The sequence below is a fragment of the Malus sylvestris genome, chromosome 3 (genome assembly GCF_916048215.2).
Source record: "Malus sylvestris chromosome 3, drMalSylv7.2, whole genome shotgun sequence".
Taxonomy (NCBI): domain Eukaryota; kingdom Viridiplantae; phylum Streptophyta; class Magnoliopsida; order Rosales; family Rosaceae; genus Malus; species Malus sylvestris.
This window is the reverse complement of record NC_062262.1, coordinates 17,497,577-17,524,796: the sequence shown is the minus strand read 5'-3', so window position 1 is coordinate 17,524,796 and position 27,220 is coordinate 17,497,577. Positions and strand designations below refer to the sequence as shown.

General features: G+C 37.3%; 1 protein-coding gene across 5 annotated transcripts; it reads left to right on the top strand.

Moving 5' to 3' along the window:
• Window positions 1–25,905, top strand: LOC126614216 (histone deacetylase 8). 5 transcript variants are annotated; one of them, XM_050281804.1, is made up of 4 exons: window positions 1–598; window positions 892–1,472; window positions 1,879–2,044; window positions 22,045–22,910. In XM_050281804.1, the coding sequence occupies exons 1-4, from the start codon at window positions 334–336 to the stop codon at window positions 22,257–22,259; spliced, it is 1,227 nt and encodes a 408-aa protein (XP_050137761.1). In that variant the 5' UTR covers window positions 1–333; the 3' UTR covers window positions 22,260–22,910. The 5 variants fall into 5 exon arrangements, with proteins under 5 accessions (XP_050137761.1, XP_050137765.1, XP_050137764.1 ...); XM_050281808.1 differs by lacking the exon at window positions 22,045–22,910 and adding an exon at window positions 25,295–25,905 and having other exon boundaries at window positions 4–598; XM_050281807.1 differs by lacking the exon at window positions 22,045–22,910 and adding an exon at window positions 9,163–9,188 and having other exon boundaries at window positions 4–598.
• The last annotated feature ends 1,315 nt before the right edge of the window (window positions 25,906–27,220 follow it).

Sequence of the window (27,220 nt, the reverse complement as noted above, 5' to 3'; positions counted from 1 at the left end):
TTCAAGCCATGGCCAGAAAACAAGAATGGTGGAGGCGTTGGAGTCCTGGAGGAAGATGGGGATGTTTGGAATTGGAAGAGTCATTAGCCCTACAAGTTTTATAAAACTATAACTTTAATGGGTGTCTTATTTACATTGGCCAATTCAAAGGGTCGGTAGTCCAAGTATTGTCCAATCAAACCGAGCACGTTAGCACACCTGTCACTTTGGAGGATGAAGTCCCTTCCATTCTCCATGGCTGCTCTACAAGGATGAACTAAAGTAAAAGTTTCCTCTGAAGCCAGAGATCGACAAGTATTCTTCGCTTACAACTAAAAGAGAAAAGTCCCTTCCATGGCTGCTTTAACTGCTACTGCCCCAGCTGACCGAATACATGTATTCTGGCACGAGGGCATGCTCAACCACGACTCCGGCCATGGAGTATTCGACACTGGAATGGATCCTGGTTTTCTAGACGTTCTAGAAAAGCACCCAGAGAACTCTGACAGAATCAAAAACATGGTTTCTATTCTAAAAAGAGGTCCCATCTCTCCCTACATATCTTGGGTTCCGGGAAGGCCTTCTCTGCTCTCTGAATTGCTCTCTTTCCACTCTCCAGGTAATTAATCTCACTTTCCAAACTTTTCCAACTTCTGGGTTTTGGTTGAATATGATTGGGTTTTTGAGGTTTTGAATTATGGGTTCTCTTGGGTTTTTTCTTTATGTGCCATTAAATTTGGATTTAATCAATTACCCAATACACTTTCAGTGCAAATTGATGTGGGTTTTTGAAATTTTAGTCTTTGGTTGATATATTAGTGATTTATGATATATGTGAGTTGGTTATGTTATGAACAATATTGTTTTGGGTAATTTGAGTCTGATATTGGTTTAAATGTGATTTTGTACTAGAATACATAAATGAGCTAGTTGAAGCAGATAGAGATGGGGGTAAGATGCTATGTACCGGCACTTTCTTGAACCCCGGCTCATGGGATGCCTCGCTCCTTGCTGCCGGTACTACATTATCAGCAATGAGGCATGTACTTGATGGACACGGAAAAATTTCTTATGCATTGGTTAGGCCTCCGGGTCACCATGCTCAGCCTACACAAGCTGATGGCTACTGCTTCCTTAACAATGCCGGTCTTGCTGTTCAATTGGCTTTAAATTCTGGCTGTGCAAAGGTTGCAGTCGTAGACATCGATGTTCATTATGGAAATGGGACTGCCGAGGGGTTTTATCGGTCTGATAAAGTTCTTACAATCTCCCTTCACATGAATCATGGTTCCTGGGGCCCGTCTCACCCACAAACTGGCTCTGTTGATGAGCTCGGTGAAGGGGAAGGGCTAGGTTATAATTTGAATATACCTCTGCCAAATGGGACAGGGGACCAAGGATATGGACATGCCATGACTGAGTTGGTTGTCCCTGCTGTTGGAAAGTTTGAACCTGAAATGATAGTTCTGGTCATGGGCCAAGATTCAAGTGCGGTAAGTTAAATTTTCTACTCAACTCTAATCTAGATGATTAGCACCTGATTGCTTATTTATTTTGAATGGGATGTTGTCTGGTTGTTTAGGATATGTGTTTACTGCCTACAATACCTAAAGTTAAATTTTCTACTCAACTCTAATCTAGATGATTAGCTACCGTTGTGATTATAATGAAAATTCATCTTGCTTAACAAATCTGAAATTCTCATCATCTTTAGGTCAAAAACTCCCATCATCCTTAAAATAGCCGTTTGTCTATGGGAATTACTGATGGCATATTTGATTTTTCATAAATCCGTCATGGCCTGAACTTCAAGCTTTTCTTTTGCTACTCCAAAAGAAATTTCTTGTTATTGTCAACAAAACCTGAAGTAGCTCATAGTATAACACTGCTTGTGCTTAGTTTGATCCAAATGGAAGGCAATGCTTGACAATGGAGGGTTATAAAGAGATTGGCCGCACGGTTCGGGGCCTGGCGGATAGACACTGCAGAGGACGTCTTCTGATTGTCCAGGAAGGTGGATATCATGTTACCTACTCAGCCTATTGTCTTCATGCAACACTTGAAGGTGTGCTTAACCTACCAGTTTCTTTATTATCTGATCCCATTGCTTATTACCCAGAGGATAAGGCATTTGCTATAGAAGTAATTAAATCTATTAAAAAGTTCCAGAAAGACAATGTACCGTTTTTAATTCAAGATTAATTTGGACATTGCTTTTAGGCAACCTTATTCTATATTTGTATTCTGTCGATGATATATGAATGTTATATTCGAATGAAAGTAAATCTTGTTGCTTATGCTTCATTGTTTCTGTATGAACACCCGAATATTGAAGTACACCTACCAATATTCCGACGAAGAAAAAACACCTATTCCTGTGGATGCATTTAGTCTTCGTATTATATGGTTTAATGTGCCTTCAATGTTTGTTGCTAAATTAAGGTTGAAAAGAATGTCTGTTACTTAGGATTAACCAATAACAGCATACATACAAATGCTTTCCTTTTCTCTTTCACCATTGTTGTTGTCAATGCTTTGTGTTGCGTAGACTAGCTCTTCCCCAAAAGTACCTCCTTTGTTTCTTATGATGTTCTTTCCAGTGTTGGACTAGCTTTCTAAATACTCCAGTTTTGTTTGTTTTTTTTTTTTTGACAAACGATTTTATCTACACTAGGGATGCGGGAGTAGGCTAAACCTCACAATAATGTGGTTGAAATTCGCTTTTGGCGAGAATCGAACTGAAGACCTCTCACTTACAAGTAAAGAGGAATACCAGTAAACCGTAATACTAAGTGGCACTACTACATGTTCTGTTTTTAGAATGAAAGCACAGGCAATGCGTCTTCTTTGGAGGCTCTATTAGTCAATGTCCGATTTGTGAACTCTTTTGCCTTATGGACTCACGGCAGGAATTTTGTTCGTGTTGTTCCATGAAACTATGTTAAACATGAGTCAACCGTTGTGCTAATAGCCCTTTCGCCTACAGTCCAGCATAAAATTTCTAGTTTTTTTTTTTTTTTGTTGTCTAGTTTATTGGTTAATCCTTGTGCTAATAGTCACGAAGATCCTATCCAACAGGTTGAGTCGACTTCTTACTATCATAATCTCTAAAGAGCAAGGAGTGTTTGTTAAAAATCATTTAATATCTGATAACATAACCATTTGTGAGAAAAACTGATAGGCACACGTATGGAGGCATATCATCTTCAAACTTGATATGATGAAAGCATAATCTGGAATGGGATTTCCTGTTTTAAGTCATGGGTCAGTTTGGTTTCTCAAACACTTACATTTTACTCATAAAAAGTTGTTTGAAAAAAAAAGTCATCTGTATTGGTCAATGGATCATGGTTTTTGGTCCCGAATAAGTGATTCCCAGTTGTAGCTTATTGAAAGCTGTTGGAGATGAATCTTTATATTCACTTTTAAGTGGTATATACTATTTATTTTCTTGTTCATCGCATCCATTGGTGTGTTTGTCGATACTTCGCCACGGTGACATTCTATGTTTTGACAAACTAAGGAGCCATTTAATAACCATTTCGCTTTTGGTTTTTAATTTTTACTTATGTAGTTTCATATGGAGAATGTATTTGGAAGAAAAAAAGGGATGAAGAAGGATGGTGAGAGGGGGAAAGGTGTAAACAAGAAAAATGAAAACAAAATCTGGAAATGAAAACAATTTGAAATAGTTTTTGGATTTTAGTTATAGTTTGGTGTTACTTTCAATTACATTCTCTGTATATCTCTTCCACTATCCTTCCTCAACTCTTGTATTTCTCCTATGTATTTATCCCATATCTCTAACACAAAAATATAAAAATTAAAAATTAAGTAAGAAATGGTTATCAAACGGACCTTTAGATGTTTGTTATAATGGGAAAATAGATTAAGGCAGTCTCTAATGGATAACTTTCATTACCTAATGGACAAGAGCTTTTGCCTTTCAAGCTGATTCTCGTTAGTAACCAGCAACTGCAAACTTAGAACACAATGGATTAAAGAGGAAGGCCCCAATCACCAGAACAATCCATCACTTGCAGAGACGCTTGTTTGTTAAATGCTATTAAAACTCCATTAAATTTCATAACGAAATCTATATAAAATTCCTTTAAATGTGGAATTGATGCGAAAATTAACTTAACACACAAATTAAACCCTCTTGTCGACAATTGTAGTATGGATAAGTAGGGATCGTTCTAAACCGGGGATTAGGAGGGATTGCTAATCTACTCTAAACTGACTCAAAAACATAAAAATAAACTTAAAAACACTTAACTAGACTCAACGAACTCAAAACAAACTGAAAAGACTCAAAACTAACTAGAATGACTCAAAACAGCTTAAAACAACTAAATAGACTCAAACTAGACACTAGGAAGTGATTTGGACGAAAATTGAATTAAACTTGACTCAAAACACTTAAAAACACAAACTAAGACATATTCTAACTAATTTAACACTCTAAAGTAAAAGAGATTGGGTTTTGGACGAATTTAAAGTAAAAACAAGTAACTAAAGACTTAAAACAGATTTTGGACGAATTTAGTGATTTGAATGGATGCTAGGCTAGCTAGAGGGTCCTTCTCCACACATGACACACTTGCATACAAATCAATCTCCAATTGCTTTTTCGATAAACTATGAATGACAATGCCCCAGATTAACTGTGTCATCACTAATTAACCCTCAGATTTTCCTTTGATCATTCAATTGGATGGAATACACATCATCAACCCAAATTATTCTCCAATAGTCCCCTACATGCACATCATAATAGAGATACAATCAAAGATCATTAAGTTCTATGAAAATCATAAGCATTGACAAAGCATTTGTAACTATGACATCATGATACTCATGCTAGGAATTTAACTTAACGCGATCGTGGCCAGCAACCTTCACTACTTGTGAAAATAAGTTTGTAACGATTATGTGAAACTCCCTTTTATTCTAGCATCAGATTCAAGCATGCAAACTAAGTAGACATCCTTAATTAACATACAAGAATAAGTTTTGAATAAAACAGTTAAGCAAATTGCATCCACACTTTATGAAATCACAACTGGAATTAATCAATTCATAATGCAAATATGATCATCGTTTCGAAACCCAAGAATGATCCAGCAATCCAAACTTGAATAGTAAGCACTCCAAGGGTCCTCCTTCTTCTCTTTGTTGCGGCACAAGGGTTGGGTGAAGGTTTGAGTGGTGGTTTGTATGGGAAAATGGCTGAAAGTATGTATGGTGGTGAAAGGGTATGTTTCTGAATGGATGAATGGTGCGGCAAAGGATGTTTGGATATGTTTCTGGTTGTGTGAATGGTGGTGAATGGTGTAAGATGCATAGAATGGTCCAGGGATAAGATATATATAGAAGAGTATGTAAAAACCCTAGGGAAATAAAGGTTAAGTTATGGCAGAAAGTAAAGGGAAAAGGAAAGAAAGTTTTTATTAATGTTTTAGGATTTATGACTCTAAACCTACTAGGAAAAGGCTAAGTCAAAGTCAAAATCCAAAGGGAAAAGGAAATATGGTGCGGCAAAGGGTCTTAGAGGGATAAGGGAAAGGGATATGCTCACAAGGAAAGGGAAACAAGGATCCCTTGCACAGCAAGGAAGGGAAATGCAAGGAAAGTGCGGTAACCCCTTTGTGGTTGGGATTAGGTCTTCTAGAACCTATAACTAAGGGTCCCAAAGTATTTAGGAACCCTTCTTTGTAGCTGGAACTTAGGTGATTTAGGATTAGGAAAGGTTAGGACCAAATAAGGTAACTTGGCTCACATTCCTTCTTTCTTGCTTTGATCTTTGACTTTCTTTTCTTGAATTGATTTCTTCATAACTTTAGCATAATCCTAGCCTCTTTTGATCTTCAATTTCATCCATCCCTCTTGCTCCATGCATGTGATATTCATTCCAAGCCCAAAACTGGAATTTATGTGAATCTACTAAAATTTATAGGCCCCATGGAAATATATAATTTTATTATAATCTAGCAAAGAGAAATGTTAAGGAGAGGCTAAAAAAATGAAACTCTCCATGGACTCTTCGCCCTGACGTATAGGATCTGATTGTGTTCATATCTGGATTAGATACAACTTCGTCTGATACAACTTTGCTCAGAGCTAGTGAGTCCATAACCAGACTTCTGAGGTAATTGCATTTGGATCATACTTACTCTGGCCATGAAAAATCATGGTCCCACAATACATGTTAACACTATATTAGAATCAACATGTGCATAATTCTTTAAAGATATATTTTCTTACAAAGAAAACAAACTGGTTCTAACAAACAAGTATTCATGATCATAGTCAAGATGAAGCCTCTTCTTTGAGTGTCCAAAAAAATAATGTGGAACCAAAGAAAGGAAAAAGGAACAAAGTTTCTACAAATTTTGGACCAGATTTCATTGCCTACTTTAGACCTAGCATTCGTGTCGTGTTTTTCATGTTCGTGTCGTTTTCGTGACATACCCGATATCTTAACGGGTCGTGTCGTGTAACACCCATTAAAGTAAACAAGGTGGTAATATGATGTGACCAGAAATTGACTCGTTAATATTATCAGGTAACATGACCCGACCCGTTAAATATATTTTAAATCAATAAATAATGGAAATGAAAAACATAATTTGACCTCAAAATGATGTAAAACATAATACTAAATTAGTATAGGCATACCACATTGTCACATAAATATTACTTCAAAACATAAATAATAAAAACTAAAGCGTTTATCTTTCAAGTATTATGTGACAGCCCGTCCCTGACTTTAAGAGTTTTAAAGTTTTAATAAAGGATTTTACAAAAATGCCCTTTGAGGCATGCGCATTATTCAAGGTTAATTGTTGTGTCGTACCATCCAAGATTTGTTTTCTTGACATATCCTAGTAGTACTCGTCGCTACGGACGCATGGGCTCAGACGGTGCGTGATTTGGAGTTATATCGAAGAATTTATTAACGTTTGAAATTTGGGAATTTTAGAAATTATAATTTAGTAAAATCTGGAATTTCTTTTATGAAAATGGACGGCTCAGATTTAATGAAGAATTAAATGGATGGTTGGGATGAGAGAAAGAAGGTTTTGTGCGTGTGTGTGCGTGTGTGAAAGAATAAGCCGTCGGGGAGGAAGGAAATCAGAGGCAGAAACGGGATTGGGTAAGGCTGCCCAATCTGGAAGAAAAGATGAGGCCGAATGGGGAGAAGAGAGAGGAAGATGAGTTACGAATCAGGGAAGAGAACAGGAGGGAAAGGAGAGAAGAAGAAAATGAAGGAACCCAGCCGAGTTAACTCGTTCCTCTTGCGGACTCGCACGACCCAGAAGGATTTCCGGCTAAATTAGGCCATTTTCAGGCGATTTTTATCCAGTTTTCACTTGGTATCATCATGGCGTCATCCCAGCTTCCATTTCCACCTGAGTTTGATGGTTATTGGTCGTGATTTCACAACAAAAGTTCATGTCGAGCTCGAGGGCACCCACGGTGGAATCCGCCAATTTTGAAGCAATTTCTTCCAATTGACACTATACCTACACTTCCCTTGAGGCCTAGAACAATGCCCAATTGTTGGTTGGGACGACGGAGTTGATTTGAAGACGAATTGGAACTCACCCAATTCTAGGGTTCCGCACAGATTTTGGTGAAATTGAAGTGTTTCCAGGCCAAATTGGCCTTGACCTCAGGTATAAAGTTTACTCTACTCATTGAGATATTCAATTTTGTATTTTTTGAGAATGTTTTGAAATAGTTGGATTTTTCCGGCGAACCGGGGCGGCCGACCGCCACCCGCGGCGACCCGTGCGGCGGCGCGTGGCCAATGGCCTGCCAATGTCATTCTTAGCATGTGTTTAAGATTGTAGGTTCAGTTTTGATAATTGATGGACGTAAATTGAGTAATTGAACCTAAGTTCGTTACGATTCGTGGTTAGGCCAAAAGGTGAATCGACGATCCAACCGTCGGATTGTCACCAAACTTTGATACGTTGTAATACGTAATATTTGAGGATTATAGGAACTTACGGATCGGAAATCCAATTTACGGATCTTTCGGAATTGGAGTTGTAAGTTCATAAAATAGAATGTTAACCGTCACTTGGTTTTGGAAATTGACGGAGATCCGACCGTTGGATGGTAATGAAATTTTAGGATGTTGTCCTAGAGGTATATTGTGGACCTCTGGAGGTTATGGATTTGAAATCTGATTTGCAGATCTTCCAGATCGAACTACGTAGTGACGTGTTTTATATAAGTTATATATTCTATCGATATGATTTCTGAGGTTGGATTTGATTATTGTTCTAGGCGCCGATCGTCATGACGCCTTGATGTGTTGTGCTAGGGAGTTGTTGGGTGAACTCCAGGTGAGTGGGCAGTATTTCTGTTTATAGCTATATACTATTGATATTTTTCCCAGAAATTGAGTTTAAATGAAAGTACGTTTTAAAATGCCATGCATGCATATTATGAGATATATGAATTGATAATTGATGCATATATATATATGTGAATTGGTGTTGTGGGCGCACAGGTGAGTATCAGGTGAGTTTTATGTTATTCATGTGAATCATTGATGATGTGAATTGTGTTGAGAGCTCATAACCTGCACCCCTGGTGTTAGTGCTTATATTATTCACCGCACCGCACGCTCACCTTGGATCCAAGTAGGTGCATGTCGTACAGACCGATAGAGGGTTCCGACATGCTAGTCGTACAGACCACTAGAGGTGGTTCCAACTGGTAGGTGACCTTAGATTATGTGCACAGATGATTGATGAGAGAAGCACTAGAACGTATTATTACACCATTCTTGTCGTACAGACTACTTCAGGTAGTTCCGACTTATGTGCAGAGTAGCGCCGTACAGGTCACCGTGGTGACTCCGGTTGGATTGGATATTGAGCTACAGAATTAACCGTACAGGACTAACTGCAGGGTCTCCGGTTGATTCCATATTTCACCTGTTATATTGATGCATCCATATTCTGTTTTTGACATTATGACATGGCATACTTTCTGGTTTTGATAAAGATTGATGATTTGAGATATTTGAAGGTATATGCTATTATGTTATTTTCTGGGAAAGTATATAGGTCTTACAGCGAGGGGTTAGAAATGTTTTAAATGAAATGTTTTCGAAAAACTTTGTTTTACTGACCCACTCAACTTTGTTTTGCGCCCCTCCAGGTTCTAGATAGCAGAGCTTTGGTGGCCACGAGGAATCCAACGGTGTTCTGACAGAATTCACAAAAGTAGGACTCACCCTCGGGTGTTTCACCTTAGTAATTGTATTTTTTTAAGCTTTCGAACTGTGTAAATGGTTACGTCACTCTCACGTGATGGCCAGCATGCCCTCGTTCGGGATGGGGTGTGTCAATTGGTATCAGAGCCTAGGTTGCAATTCTGGACATCTTGAGAATTTCCTAGTGTCTTCTGTCAAAACTATACCGCCCCGTAGCGAGCCACGTAGTTCGGATGGACCTAATTTCCCTGATATAGTAGTTTGGGGGGAAACTATTGCCATTGTGATTCAGTCTATTATCTAAGGGAACCTTTTGAGACTGGTTATAAGTTAAATTTGAATCACTTTAAGGAAATGAAGAACCTAAGGGAGCAGATCGATGGCTTAATCATTTGGGAAAAGGCGTTTCGGATTATGCAAAGTCAAGGGAATCTTCCTCCCGACAGGTAGGTCGAGATGACTACCTAGTTTCTGAGTGTTGAATCCGCATTTTGATGGAGATAGGAATGTTATCCGATGTTATTGGAAGAATAGCTGTTTGGAAGTCGTTTAAAGAATTGTTTAAGGAAAAGTTCATTCCTCCGGCATATTATTATAGAGAGTTTACAGACTTGCCTTGTTTCCATTCGGATGTTGTTGCTAATCCGGTCAAGGTGTTATGTCGTTTTTGGCTGGATAATAAGAAGAAGTGGCGTTCTTTGGCGACCACTATTCATTGTACTTTTTACTAGGAGTTTATGAGATGTTGTTGAGCATTGAGGACTCAGAGAACATGATCAGCGAGAGTAAAGAGGAATAAGAAAAGATTGAGAATTAGAAGAAAGACGATAAAGTTAAAGATCCATCATATCAAAGACCTCGGAAGACTCAGAGCTTCAAAAGAAGTGAAACTAGAACTAATTTTCCCAGCTGAGGTTTTAGTGCCACTGGACAGAGGCGAAGTAATAGATTTACTAGTGATCCCAGATCTCATAGACAAGGTGACTCTGGTAGAGGAAATGTATCTTTGTACCGTAGGTACAATATTAGGCACTTTGGAGAGTGTGGGAAGTTGTGAATGTGTTCATGTGGTTAGATGAGACATAGAGGTATGAATTGTCCCTAGGATCAGTTGTTACCCAGCAGTCTTCCTTGACATATTACTTGGAAAATTGATGAGTAAGTCGTACAAGTCACTATAAGTGACTCCGACTTATGTGCTAACATGGATAATCGAGCTGTAGACTCAGCCGTACAGGTAATTCTAGCTGACTCCGGCTGATATAATTCTTATTATTGACGATGTTGCCAAAGGAAGTAGTGAATGAGCACGATCTAGGCGTATATATGTATTTTCCCTGTGAGGAGTAAAATGATAATATTGCACCTTTAAGAATTGTTGCTTACTTATCGAGACGACAATGAGTTATCGTTATTGCGGGCTGCAGACCGTAATACCCATAACTTATTGGTTGGATTCGTTAAGCAAGTAAACAGGAAGGTCATTCTATGTCAGTTATGACTATTCAGGGTGTCCAGTGATGGTGGAAGAAGTAGTTATGCCAGCGAATCGTATCCCGTTAGACATTGTGGATTTCGATGTGATTTTAAGCACAGATTGGTTACATTATAATCGTGCCAATATGGATTGCTACGGGAAATCAGTTACTTTCCATTGTCTTGGATTATCAGATGTTACTTTTGTGATTGAGCAAAGTGGAGTGAGGCATGCCGTTATTTCTGTTGTGAGAGCAAAAAGATTGTTATCAGAAGGTTGCCAAGGATACCTAGCTCATGTGGTGTTGCAGGATTGTACTCCTAGTATTGTGGATGACGTATGAGTGGTAGACATTTTCCTAATGTGTTTCCAGAATGATTTACATGGATTGCCACCAGACAGAGATGTGGTGTTCACTATTGAATTGTCTCCAAGTACAGACTTTATGCTATAGATTGGTTCCTACAGAGTTAAAGGAATTGAAAATTCAGTCACAGGTATTGGTTGATAAAGGTTTCAGTCAACCTAGTATGTTACCTTGGAAAACTCTGAAGGATTATTTTGTGAAAACATGTTCATTTGAATAACATCTATAGCATGCATTTAACAATTAAAAGGCGGAATCATGCTTGCATGCATTCAAAAACAAAACATTAACCATGAAATTCAAAGCCTAGTAGATTGGTGAACCAAGACTCAACTCAAATCAAAGTGAGTTGAGAAATATATACCTTTGTAGATTCCTCTTTGCATAAGCAAAGGCTAATCACCCAAAGAGAGGGCCTTCATTCCTTGCATCTAAAATCCATGGATTTGGATGGAAGAATATGGTCCTCCAAGTTCCCAAAATTGAGAACCTCTAAGTCTCCACACCAAGGAGAGATTGGAGAAGAAATGAGTGACCTTGGAGGAGTGTGATTGCTAGATACACCCTCCAAGGGGGCCAGCCTCCTAGAGAGAAAAGGAGAGACAAGTTCTCACCAATTTTCTCTAAAAGAAACCCATAATGAATTTAGGCTATAAAGCCCTTTATATAGTCACTTCAAATAAGTGACCTAAAGAACCAAAAGGCCATTCTCTCTAACATGGCCGGCCATAAGGGTTTTATTGGGCTTTTGGGCCTTTGTGAATTAAGTTGTCATACAACTTAAGTCAATGGGCTTGATGTTCGAAGCCCATTGGGCCTTGAGGCCCAAAACTAACCCGTGGTCTTTTAACGAACTTTATTCGTTTGATTAATTAACATATTAATTAATCCTTGCCATAAATAATTAAACCATTTAATTATTCTTACTCATCTCCATTGTTTCTTCAATCTCCACCTTACACGGTGTACGATCCATTAGGTTCCTTTTAGCGAGGCAGTGGGCGATTAGAACTCTTTCAAATCGATTGTGAATTGAAACTTACTTTCAATTCTCCCTTTAGTGATTACACACGTTTAGGGCTTCCACAAACCATGAGTGACACCTAGCAGCATATCATGGTTACCCAAGCTAATCAGAAGAGGTAGAGAACCTATTCAGTTTAGGATTACAAATGCAATACGGTCTTTCTCTAATACAATACTCTTGATCACATTGTTTGGTTTGATAGTTTATTTATTCATGTCTACTATCCAATGTGATTCGTGAGCTTATATGATTACCTTGAATGTGATTTGGAACGACTTTCCTAAATCTCATTCATACTCTGGCCAGAGATTCTAAATCATATCATAGAGTATTCTCCCCCAAACGGTTTGAAGGTTAGAGATTCCTTGTTGCGCATTCACTTGCCTCTATAGCTAAGTGGCTTAACCCCAACGATGCCGTGGACACCCTCCTGATGGAGTGACTTTGACATAATCAAAGATCAAGTACTTAACCACAAGACAAACGTGATGCCTCAGGTCAAATGACTACTTTGCATTATCCCAACCATGAGTTCTCATGTGACATGAATATGAGAACTCTTCGTTGATCGTGTTCAGTGAACTCATTCTCTATTGAGCACCTACGTACTTGTCTTGATGTCACACACACCAATGACTCGAGACTAGTCACTCTCCCTGAGAGAAGACATAGCACGTACTGATCTTAACGGACTGTCAATGCCCAATTGGCAATCCTATGATCAGGAACGTTTAGGATGTGTCTACGAAAGAAAGGTCTTATGAATCTAACTTCTTTAGATCGCATTCTCCCAATAACATATTCCTTGGACTTATCGTTTAAGCATATAACATTTATATGAGACGGCTTAAACAATAATATTTGCCCTTTATATTTAAACTAGATTAGTTTAACATGTGAAATGTCCGTAAAGTATCATCATATGATTGGCTTTAGGGCACATTTCCAACAATCTCCCACTTGCACTAGAGCCAATCAGCTTGATCATCAGTGATGATACCTCTTCTGTAGTCATTTCATAAATGGCTGAGTAGTAGGCCTAGACAATGGATATCTATATGTTATCCATAGAAGCAACCTTGAGAATAACGACGTCACCATTATACATGATTCTCAATCATGTGGTTCAGTCTCTCATATGAGTTCGGACCTTGATGAGACCTTGATTCCCTGGCTTGAGCTATCGCCCCATTAGTGTCATAGTGTCAGTACACTAGATACACTTTCTGGTTGGAACCGAATAGAGAGTTCATAAATGAACTTTCCCATCCAAACAACATTGTTGTAAACTTCTATATGGCAATATATTTTGCATTCATAATGGAACACACTAAAGGCATTACTTTAATGTTTCCATCCAAATATCTCTTTAGTCATAATAAAGAGATATTTGTTTATCTCTTCATTCATAATGAAGAAACATCCAATGATGGATTAGATTCATAATCTAATACATTTACGCTTCCATTACGTTACTCTAATTCTTCCTCATTCTTTGAGGAATCTATCCTTTAGTATTTCTCAAATACTTAAGGACTCACTTGACAGTTGCCGTGGTTCTGATCCTGGGCTTGCACTGATATCGTCTTGTACCGTTCTAGGTACAACTCATATCAATGTTTTTCATACAATATGAAACACATAAATCCCTTTGAGAGTCAAAGGGTATGTTCCCTTTGAGAAGAGCAACTTCTTAGTCTCACTAGAGTTGTCCTTCTAATTGAAGTTTATCATCATATGAGAAACTTCCTAGCATCTATTGTCTATTATTAGGGATTGATATAATCCAATTATATCATGAAATATATCATTATAGATTTCCATCCCATGTATATAGACTATATCTCCCATATACATTCTATCTTCATATAATGTTTTAAAGTCATAACTTTAACGAAGAAGTATTCTTTTCATTTCCAAAATTAATATATCAAATATATATTTAAATTTTAGGAACATGATTAACTTCCACTAATCTTTTGTAAACCTAGTAAACAAAAGATTCATTTACATCTTTATGAGAAATCAAACGATTTGATCCTTTTCTCATAAGATGCTCATAGCTCCCACTAGCTTGCTTAGATTCATGATGGATGGATCTCTACAACTTACATGTCTTGTGATTCATAGTTTTAGACATATATATTATCAAGACTATCTTAATAATGGTTTCGGAAACCCATATAATGTCCAAACATTGAATCACCATTTAGTTGTAGCTAGCTATCTTCGAATTAATTGAAAAACAAGACTACGTCAAAGATGGTTTCTTCAAAGTCAACCATTCTCTTTGATTGCAGTCACCTTAAGCTACCAATTAGCTATGGGGGTTTCATTATTTCGGGTCAAATGGTACTTTACCATTTCCTTGAGTATATATCATATATACACTCAATGTAGTCATAAGGATTTTCATTCTTATTTCTTTCGAATTAAGAGGTGCAACTCTATGACATAGTCATAAAGTTCAAACCATTCAACTGAGACGGTTTATAAATCCTTCTCGACTACCTTGGAGCTTTTGGTATAGGAACTAGGTTGTTTATATTTGTTGATTACTTTCTTGTCTCTCAAAGAACCCATTCTTTGAGTTCTATCTCTTGTTCATTTGCTTTTAGGCAAATCACATTGTAGGATTACAATGAACTACCCAACAAAACAACATTTGTTAGTTGGTTTATAGAAGCGATATCCAAAAGTTAATTTAAGGATATCCCACAAGATTGTTATCAAACAAATATTGCTTATTAGCACACAACCCCAAATCTTAACATGCTTGAGATTTGTCTTTCTTTCCAACTACATCTTATGGAGTCATGAAAAATTTGGAAGATCTTCTAATTGACAATCATATTGTTTTAGAAGTATATATCCTATATATGGGTAATAGATAACATCTAACGAACTAAATCTTATTCGAGTTCGTTCTTCTCCTTAATGGAGAAATTTATTATCTTATGATGCTTCTTTCCTTGATATCTTTCAAGGAGACTCATCTAAAGTGTTTCTTTTCCTTGGATCAAATCTAAGGAGGTAAATACTTTAGACGTCTTACTCATCAACTTACATTTCTTGAATTCTTTGAAAACTTTTGCAAAGTATTCGGACTTGTGTTTATTCAAAATAAACTATAGTCCAACCGAGAGTGATCTTCGGTGAATGTCATATAACATGAGTAGTATTATGTTGTGGACAAGTGCCACTAACATCTAAGTGAATTAACCTCAACAACTTTGTGATTCTTTCTTCTTTCCAAAAGAATAAAGATTCGAACATTTCGCTTCTATACAATTTTAACAAGAAGGTATTGGATCCGGATCTAACGATCCAAAGCATCCATCTATGACCAACTCGTAATTTATGATTTAGAGGTATCACAACTTAGTTGGGATTAGTCACTACCATGCAACCTTTTGGGTTTTAAGCATCATTGTATTCTAAACAGTTAACACTACCATATCATCTCTACTATAGAGACAATCAATTAGATTACTATAATCCAATCATTGATTAATAAAGAACAATGTTTTGTCAAACAAAACATTCATCCATCTCTACTATAGTGACAGAATTAAATTCCTTAAAATTGGAATGTAAAGACAATCTTTGGTTTTTCCAATTTCTTTGGTAGTTCATATGAGGAAGTAAGTACTATCTGCTTTCGCAGAGATCTTTATTTTATTCACGTTCCGAATGTGAAGCACCTTTTTCTTCTCTCATATATCTTCTACTTCTTATTAGTCATACTTTTACAACGATTGTAAAACATAGTTATTAATACGGAATCAAGCATTCAAGTAGAAGAACCAACTGTTTTGAATTATTCAAGAACAATTTACAACACCTTCGAAAGGTGTGTTCTTGACACTTGCAAGACATTTCTTGCAAATACCCCTTCCAATGTCCATCCTTTCATAAAGAAAGTTTGTTCCCTTGGAGTTAATTTTATCTTCTTCTTTTGACTTCTCCTTTGACTACAATAGTCATGGTCCCTAAACTCCCACTATCTCTCTTGAAACTTATTTCAATTGTGTTATACACATCAAACATTTTGGAGAGCATGTGGTTATTGTTCACTACATAGTTTACAATAAACTTAGTGAACCATTAGGATAGGGACACATAGGTGAAGTCCTTGCCTAGTTTCCATCTCGTTAAGTGGTTTATCACTTCAACACTCAATGATTCAAAATCATCATAAGTCCATGTTGATGGACTATTTTTGTCAACCAACCATTATGTTCTAAACATAATTACAAACTTTCAAGAGTTGTTCAAGGCAACTCTCATTTCTTCATACAACAATTTGTAAGTGAAGAATCATGGCACATAAAGTGTCCATGCCCTTGTGCTTTCTTCTCAAGTTCTTTGTTCATTTAACAAAGAAACAAGCACTAGTGTTTGCATTGACTAAGGGTTGTTCAAAGCAACTCTTATTTCTTCATACAACGATTTGTAAGTGAAGAATTATGACATTAAAAGTGTTGTCCTCCTTATGATAGACTTATCTAACATTTTCTTCCAATGGTACATTATCAATAGGAAGATTGTGAGGATGAGACTACTTAGGTACATATGCAATCCATTTAAGACAATCTTTGGGATTGTTGTACCAAGTCCGGAAAATAAAGCATTCGGCTTTTCTTTGTCAAGTTTTGGATAGCGTTTGCAAATATATTGGTAAACAAATACATAACGAATATAAATTGATTGATTTTAAGCCATTTGATTCTGGTCTTTAAATCAAATAGCACCACCCACTATTTTTGGCAAATTCCATATCCCTCATTGGAATTCGAGAGTTTTGGAGGAAACTCTTAGTAGGGTATGGGAGACTCACTACTACCAAGCCCACCTCACAATGATATGATGTTGGCTAGCATTAATAATAATGAGAGAGTACGCTTACTCATTTGCATCACTTGCAAGTACCCATCTTATTTGGCCTCTAGAGAATGTCACCTCACAATGATATGATGTTGGCTCCATTGCACTTAGTTAAGTCATTCCCACCATGCTTAGTTCGTGAAGGGGTTCAAGAATAGCCTCACAATGATATGATGTTGGCCATCCTCATTGCCTACACTCACCTCATCAAGTATGTATATAGACTCCTCCTGAGTATAAGCATGCACTTTGCACTCCCCCATGATAGGGTGAAGGCGGTGTACAAGTCATAAACGATCGGAGCCTACCACGGTGGAAGGCCACGAAAGAGTGTTCAAAGCACTCTCACGCTTGTCAACTTAATAATGGTTTGGTTGAGGGTTTTAGGTCTCATCACATATAAACATACATTTTAATCTCTATTAAAACAATTTTGGTCCTATTACAACTATTGGTCCATATGATTGTTTTAGTTGTATTTAATACTCCCACTATGCTTATAAAACGGTTTTTAAAGCAAGAGTATATGATACTACTAACATAAGGTTTGCATTCATTGATGGACTATATAGTTGCCTTAGGGCCTTAGGATGACTATGAACCTTTGTTTAGATTCAACACGAGCCTAGTGTTGAATCTCGGTCTAGGGATGGTGATTGATTTTAGTTACGCGTTTAATCACATTAAGGCGTGTTGTCTTAGGGGCGTTGGACCCAACTACTTCATTTTCATGCATATCAAATAAAGCAAGAAAGAAGTACTTCAAAGTAAAGGTGAGCTTATGCTCATTACAACATTTGCATAAATCAAATTACTTTAAAGTAAAGAAGAGCTTATGCTCTTTTACAACATTTGATCAAATCAAATTACAACCAAAATCTAATCTACACATTCCCATGGTTCAAACAAATTTGAAACGGCCTTTCACATAGCTCAATTATATTAGGCTTAGGTTCATAATCACCCTTTAATTAATTAACACTTTAACTAATTAAATAGAATGCAACATTTTCATTTGGTTTTTGTATCCATAAGATTGATTTAAATGGAGCTAAATGAAATGAAAATCCAATTCTCATTTAAAGAGACAAAACAATTTTGTTCTCTACCTAATTTGGGCCAATATGCAATAACCATAACTTATTTGGGCCATAAAGCAATTAACCTCAACATTTGGGCTATATTGCAAAACTTTTGGGGTCACTTTGTAAAAACACAAAAGTCCACTACTTCATGTAATTACAACTAGAACCCAAAATTTTAATAATGCAAAAACTTCATTAAAGGAGCAAAACAATTTGTCCTTTAGCGTTTTTGGACCTAAACGTAAAAACGTAAACTTTTGGGCCAAAGTGCAAATACACAAAAGTATCAAAACTTTATGTAATTGCATAAAAGCCCCAAAAGTACCCTACATGTAGGGTGGCCGGTTTTGGAGAGGAGATGTGAGTGATGTGTGTGTTGATTTGTGAGTTTTGACATAAAGCATGCAAGTGCACAAGTGGTGTGTGTGAAAGGGAATTAATCCTTTCACACCCACCATTATTTCTATCACAATTTAAACAAATATCTAAAACATTTAAACATTTGAAAAACATAAAACATAAAATTTATGAAATAAATCAAAACTTTGAATCAAAACACCAAACTTTTTGTTTTTGGCAAAAATGTCAAGAACAATGAAGAACACTCATGAAAAACTCAAAAATTTCCATGAACATTTTTCACCCAAAAACATCTCAAAAACATTCAAACTTTAGGGAAATAACATATAACCAAACTAGGGTACATAGGGGTTCCAAAAGTTACTTGAAAACACTTTTAACAAGTCAAACAAGAACCCAAAAATCCACCCTTTGGATTTGGCCGAAAATTCCCAAAAGCATGGCACCAAATTTTAGCTCCAATATTCATGCTCATAAGAACTTCATCTACAACATTTGAGATGGCAAATTTTCTAACAAAATTTACATTCAAAGAAACAAGAATAAAGCTTGTAACATATTACAACTTTTAAATCACAAACTATGAACTACAAAACCCAAAAGGATTCACCAACTACTAGACCTAGGCTCTGATACCACTTGAAGGATTATTTTGTGAAAACATGTTCATTTGAATAACATCTATAGCATGCATTTAACAATTAAAAGGCAGAATCATGCTTGCATGCATTCAAAAACAAAACATTAACCATGAAATACAAAGCCTAGTAGATTGGTGAACCAAGACTCAACTCAAATCAAAGTGAGTTGAGAAATATATATCTTTGTAGATTCCTCTTTGCATAAGCAAAGGCTAATCACCCAAAGAGAGGGCCTTAATTCCTTGCATCTAAAATCCATGGATTTGGATGGAAGAATATGGTCCTCCAAGTTCCCAAAATTGAGAACCTCTAAGTCTCCACACCAAGGAGAGATTGGAGAAGAAATGAGTGACCTTGGAGGAGTGGGATTGCTAGATACACCCTCCAAGGGGGCCGGCCTCCTAGAGAGAAAAGGAGAGACAAGTTCTCACCAATTTTCTCTAAAAGAAACCCATAATGAATTTAGGCTATAAAGCCCTTTTTATAGTCACTTCAAATAAGTGACCTAAAGAACCAAAAGGCCATTCTCTCTAACATGGCCGGCCATAAGGGTTTTATTGGGCTTTTTGGGCCTTTGTGAATTAAGTTGTCATACAACTTAAGTCAATGGGCTTGACGTTCGAAGCCCATTGGGCCTTGAGGCCCAAAACTAACCCGTGGTCTTTTAACGAACTTTATTCGTTTGATTAATTAACATATTAATTAATCCTTGCCATAAATAATTAAACCATTTAATTATTCTTACTCATCTCCATTGTTTCTTCAATCTCCACCTTACACGGTGTACGATCCATTAGGTTCCTTTTAGCGAGGCAGTGGGCGATTAGAACTCTTTCAAATCGATTGTGAATTGAAACTTACTTTCAATTCTCCCTTTAGTGATTACACACATTTAGGGCTTCCATAAACCATGAGTGACACCTAGCAGCATATCATGGTTACCCAAGCTAATCAGAAGAGGTAGAGAACCTATTCAGTTTAGGATTACAAATGCAATACGGTCTTTCTCTAATACAATACTCTTGATCACATTGTTTGGTTTGATAGTTTATTTATTCATGTCTACTATCCAATGTGATTCGTGAGCTTATATGATTACCTTGAATGTGATTTGGAACGACTTTCCTAAATCTCATTCATACTCTGGCCAGAGATTCTAAATCATAACATAGAGTATTCTCCCCCAAACGGTTTGAAGGTTAGAGATCCATTGTTGCGCATTCACTTGCCTCCATAGCTAAGTGGCTTAGCCCCAACGATGTCGTGGACACCCTCCTGATTGAGTGACTTTGACATAATAAAAGATCAAGTACTTAACCACAAGACAAACGTGATGCCTCAGGTCAAATGACTACTTTGCATTATCCCAACCATGAGTTCTCATGTGACATGAATATGAGAACTCTTCGTTGATCGTGTTCAGTGAACTCATTCTCTATTGAGCACCTACGTACTTGTCTTGATGTCACACACACCAATGACTCGAGACTAGTCACTCTTCCTGAGAAAAGACACAGCACGTACTGATCTTAACGGACTGTCAATGCCCAATTGGCAATCCTATGATCAAGAACGTTTAGGATGTGTCTACGAAAGAAAGGTCTCATGAATCTAACTTCTTTAGATCGCATTCTCCCAATTACATATTCCTTGGACTTATCGTTTAAGCATATAACATTTATATGAGACGGCTTAAACAATAATATTTGCCCTTTATATTTAAACTAGATTAGTTTAACATGTGAAATGTCCGTAAAGTATCATCATATGATTGGCTTTAGGGCACATTTCCAACAAACCCCAGCTTTGTTTATAAGGAAGCAAGAAGGTCACCTTAAGAATATGTATGGATATTAGGTAATTGAATCGGGTAACGAGTAAGAACCGTTATCCATTGCCGCGCATTGATGATTGTTTGATCAGCTTAGAGGTGCCTATGTGTTTTCAAGGAAAGAGTTGAGGTCTGGTATACTCTTAAGTGAAAGTAAAGCATACTAGTCATTTTGAGTTGGTGTTAAAATGTTTGAGGGAACATCAGTTGTATGCTAAGTTTAGCAAATGTCAATTTTGGACGAATCAAGTGGCATTTTTGGGACATGTGATTGCTACACTTCATGACAATTGAAACCTCATGAGATGAATTACCCTACTCATGATTTAGAATTAGCAACTATCATCTTTGCTTTGAAGATTTGGAGACATTGTCTTTATGGGAAGAAAAGTGCAAGATTTTTACGAATCAAAAGAGTATCCAATATCTGTTTATTCAGAGGTATCTTAATCTTAGGCAACGAAGGTGGATTAAGTTGCTTAGTGATTATGATTGCACGACCAGGGTGATCGTGCAAATGTTGTGGCCAATGCTTTAGTAGGAAGACCCCAGCGAGAATTAATGCTTGGTACGATTGCCATGTTCATCTTCTTGTGGATTTGAGATCTACTGGAGTAAAGTTGGGAATGGAAGATCGAAAAGAAAACGTACTTGCTAATTTTCAAGTTAGGCCTATTTGGTAGGTCGTACTCGAGACTCAAGCGTTTGACGAAGAAATTCAAGAATTTATTTAAAGCAAGGAATAACGGGAAAAAGAAAGACCTCAGAGTTAGAGAATCAGATGGCAAGCTTATGTAAGAAAACAAGGTGTTTATACCTAATGTTATGGAATTAAAGGAAGCAATTTTGGAATTTGCGTACTATTCAACTTATACAATGCATCCTGGAGGTACTAAGATGTATTATACCATTCGATCATTTTACTATTGGTCGGGTATGAAAAGAGAAATGTTTGTATATATAAATAGATGTAACATCTGTCAGCAGGTGAAAACGAAAAGAAAGAAGTCTTTTGGATTGATGTAGTTACTTCCCGTTCCGCAGCGGAAATGAGAAAATATTAATATAGATTATGTGTGCAAGTTTCCTCGTTCACGAGATGGTTATGATGAAATTGAGGTGATAATTGATTGGCTTACTAAATCAGCGCAGTATTCTTCAATGAAAGAGCAATAACCTTTCCAGAAGTGCAACAGTTATTTATCTGTCTTATGGAAAAGAGATTTGGGCTTACGGATCTGTTGAACTTCTTAGGTATGTTGGTCCTTTCGGTTTGTTCCCTAGAGCAACGCCATAAGGTCGTGGGAAGCTGTGTCTTGTGTTTCGATATTGTTAGAATTGTGGACGGATGGTATTCCAGGCCCTGAGTTAGTGGAGGAGACTACTCGGAATATTCAAGTAATTAAGTCTAACCTGGAAGTGAGCCAGGATCGGCTGAAGAGCTTAGCAGACAAACATGCCACTGACCGGACGTGTAATGCAGGAGATTGGATGTTTTTGAAATTATCACATTGGAAAGGTGCGATTCGGGTCGAAATGGAAGACAAGTTAAATCCTAAGTACATCAGGCCGTCTTTGACTATTGAAGGAATCGGTGAAATACTTTCAAGTTTGAGTACCTTCGGGATTGGATAAGGTGTATACGGTAGTTCATGTTTTGATGCTCCGTTACAAAGTAACAGATTTGTCGTGTATGATTCCGGTTCAGCCCTTAGAGATTAATCCAAATTTGACTTATAATGAGGAACCCATGATTATTTTGGAATAGAAAGAGGAAGTCCTGAGAAATAAAACAGTGTACTTGGTAAAAGTTTTATGGAGGAATCATTTAGCAGAAGAAACTACTTGGGAGACAAAAAATCGAATGAGAGGGATGTGTTCCAGGTTGTTTTATGCATATCGATGGATTGTAAAGATTGTGTAAATTTCGAGAACGAAATTTTTTAAGTTGGGTAGATTGTGACAGCCCGTCCCTGATTTTAAGAGTTTTAAAGTTTTAATAAAGGATTTTACAAAAATGCCCTTTGAGGCACGCACATTATTCGAGGTTAATCATTGTGTCATGCAATCTAAGATTTGTTTTCTTGACATATCCTAGTAGTACTCGTCGCTACGGACGCGTGGGCGCAGACGGTGCGTGATTTGGAGTTATATCGAAGAATTTATTAACGTTTGAAATTTGGGCATTTTAGAAATTATAATTTAGTAAAATCTGGAACTTCTTTTATGAAAATGGACGGCCCATATTTAATGAAGAATTAAATGGATGGTTGGGATGAGAGAAAGAAGGTTTTGTGTGTGTGTGTGCGTGTGTGAAAGAAGAAGCCGTCGGGGAGGAAGGAAATCAGAGGCAGAAACGGGATTGGGTAAGGCTTCCCAATCTGGAAGAAAAGATGAGGCCGAATGGGGAGAAGAGAAAGGAAGATGAGTGACGAATCAGGGAAGAGAACAAGAGGGAAAGGAAAAAAGAAGAAAATAAGGGAACCCAGCCGGGTTAACCCGTTCCTCCTGCGGACCCGCACGACCCAGAAGGATTTCCGGCCAAATTAGGCCATTTTTCAGGCCATTTTTATCCAGTTTTCACTTGGTATCATCATGGCGTCATCCCAACTTCCATTTCCACCTGAGTTTGATGGTTATTGGTTGTGATTTCACGACAAAAGTTCATGTCGAGCCCGAGGGCACCCATGGTGGAATCCGCCAATTCTGAAGCAATTTCTTCCAATTGACACTACACCTACACTTCCCTTGAGGACTAGAACAATGCCCAATTGTTGGTTGGGACGACGGAGTTGATTTGAAGACGAATTGGAACTCACCCAATTCTAGGGTTCCGCACAGATTTTGGTGAAATTGAAGTGTTTCCAGGCCAAATTGGCCTTGACCTCAGGTATAAAGTTTACTCTACTCATTGAGATCTTCAATTCTGTATGTTTTGAGAATTTTTGGAAATAGTTAGATTTTTCCGGCGAGCCGAGGCGGCCCGTGCGGCGGCGCGTGGCCAATGGCCAGCCAATGTCATTCTTAGCATGTGTTTAAGGTTCTAGGTTCAGTTTTGATAATTGATGGACGTAAATTGAGTAATTGAACCTAAGTTCGTTACGATTTGTGGTTAGGCCAAAAGGTGAATCGACGTTCCAACCGTCGGATCGTCACCAAACTTTGATACGTTGTAATACGTAGTATTTAAGGATTATAGGAACTTACGGATCGGGAATCCGATTTACGGATCTTTCGGAATTGGAGTTGTAAGTTCATAAAATAGAATCTTAACCGTCACTTGGTTTTGGAAATTGACGGAGATCCGACCGTTGGATGGTAATGAAATTTTAGGATGTTGTCCTAGAGGTATATTGTGGACCTTTGGAAGTTATGGATTTGAAATCTGAGTTGTAGATCTTCTGGATCGAACTACGTAGTGACGTGTTTTATATAAGTTATATATTATATCGATATGATTTCTGAGGTTGGATTTGATTATTGTTCTAGGCGCCAATCGTCATGACGCCTTGATATGTTGTGCTAGGGAGTTGTTGGGCGAACTCCAGGTGAGTGGGCAGTATTTCTGTTTATAGCTATATACTATTGATAATTTTTCCCAGAAATTGAGTTTAAATGAAAGTACGTTTTAAAATGACATGCATGCATATTATGAGATATATGAATTGATAATTGATGCATATATATACAGATATATATATATATATATATATGTGTGTGTGTGAATTGGTGATGTGGGCGCACAGGTGAGTATCAGGTGAGTTTTATGTTATTCATGTGAATCATTGATGATGTGAATTATGTTGAGAGCTCATAACATGCACCCCTGGTGTTAGTGCTTATATTATTCACCGCACCGCACGCTCACCTTGGATCCAAGTAGGTGCATGTCGTACAGACCGATAGAGGGTTCCGACATGCTAGTCGTACAGACCACTAGAGGTGGTTCCGACTGGTAGGTGACCTTAAATTATATGCACAGATGATTGATGAGAGAAGCACTAGAGCGTATTATTACACCATTCTTGTCGTACATACTACTTCAGGTAGTTCCAACTTATGTGCAGAGTAGCGCCATACAGGTCATCGTGGTGACTCCGGTTGGATTGGATATTGAGCTACAGAATTAACCGCACAGGACCAATTGCAGGGTCTCCGGTTGATTCCTTATTTCACCTGTTATATTGATGCATCCATATTCTGTTTTTGACATTATGACATGGCATACTTTCTGGTTTTGATAAAGATTGATGATTTGAGATATTTGAAGGTATATGCTATTATGTTATTTTCTGGGAAAGTATACAGGTTTTACAGCGAGGGGTTAGAAATGTTTTAAATGAAATGTTTTCGAAAAACTTTGTTTTACTGACCCACTCAACTTTGTTTTGCACCCCTCCAGGTTCTAGATAGCAGAGCTTTGGTGGCCACGAGGAATCCAACGGTGTTCTGACAGAATTCACAAAAGTAGGACTCACCCTCGGGTGTTTCATCTTAGTAATTGTATTTTTTTAAGCTTCCGAACTGTAATGGTTACGTCACTCTCACGTGATGGCCAACATGCCCTCCTTCGGGACAGGGTGTGTCAGTTATGACATCCCACATCGCCCAGGGGAGTGATCCTTAAATGTATATTCTCATCCCTACCTAGCACGAGGCCTTTTGGGAGCTCACTGGCTTCGGGTTCCGTCAGAACTCCGAAGTTAAGCGAGAAGGAGGCCAAAGCACTCCTAGGATGGTTGACCCACTGGGAAGTTGCTCGTGAGTTCCCAAAAACAAACCGTGAGGGAATGGTAAGCCCAAAGCGGACAATATTGTGCTACGGTGATGGAGCGGGCCCGGGAAGTGGTCCATCTCGGGCCGGGATGTGACATATTACATACCCCAAAATAAGAGGAGGCTAATGAAAAAACATTAGAACATTATTACAAAATACCAAATGTTCAAGGATATGCAAAATGAAGGAAGTTGTGTTTCAATGTTAAGGAACCTTGCATGTTTTTTACTATAAAACCCTTTAATTTTCATCAATCACCAAGGGAAATGGTATTGGAAATTTGGCTTGATATATTGTTTTAAGAGTTATATTGACGATGTTTTCATGAAGGCTTTCCACATTAAACATCTAAACGGCCATGTAACCATCGTCTAAGCGTAGATGATGCAATCACGAGCGTTTATATATGCTTTCACGTTTTTCAGACTCGTACGTTAATGATTATGATTTTTTTTTTTTTTGAAATCCCTTAAAAATGCTATTCATGAGGGTTTGTAAGGTTTCAAAATTTTAAACGACAATGTGCATATCTTCAAAGTGTAGAGGATGCGACCACGAGCGTTTGCATATTTTTTTCACATTTTTCTCACTTGTAAATTAATTTTATAATTTTTAATGTGTTTGGTATTTTTAAATTACTTGATATTTTTATTTTTAATCTGTTTTATAATTTTTTTTAATCTCACTGTTTGCCTATAGTCTACTGCAAAAAAAATAAAATAAATAGGACTTAAATTTTTTAAATTTATATAGGATAATAATACAAATACATATTTAATGTACAATATATACATATACACTATGGCTATCGTATTTTATAGTAAGTTTTTTTAGTAGTTTAAAAATTAAAATCATCAAAATAACTTTTTTCTTAATGTGTCGAAATGGGTTACCCGCATGTCACCCTCGTGTAAACCTGTTAAGGACCCGTTATTAAGGGGTTCTTATCGTGTGACCCAATAACAACCCGATTAGTTATCGTGTTGACCTGAAACCCATTATTGTCGTGTCATTTACATGTCCTGTTAAAGGGCCGTGTAAGAAATTGCCAAGTCTAGCCTACTTGTCCGAAAATGAACCAAGAACTTTCAAAGAAGCAACATCTTCTTCTGAGACTCCTTTTTGGAAGGAAGCAATGAGAATTGAGATGGAGTCCATTATGAAAAATAACACATGGAAATTTCATGATCTAGCTGAGGTGGAAACCTAACCTAGCTGATTGGAGATCCCATGATCTAGGTTCAATCGCCAAACTGGTTTAGTTCAATTCAAAAGTTGAACACTCATCTTATCCATCCTTATGATTAATGTGTGTTGTCTGTTGATGTGCGAGGATATGTTTTATACATTTAATGACATTAATATCTTGTTATCAATAGGAATAAATGGGGTTGCATTTGTGAGAATTGAAATGGCTAAATTCTAGAAAGCTCCTTAAAAAATCGAGATATGTTCAAGACTAAAATGAACACAATTGTATATTTACATGTGGCAAACATGATATGTGTGTAACATATTGTCTCGGGTTACTGCTACGGTGAATAGTTCAAG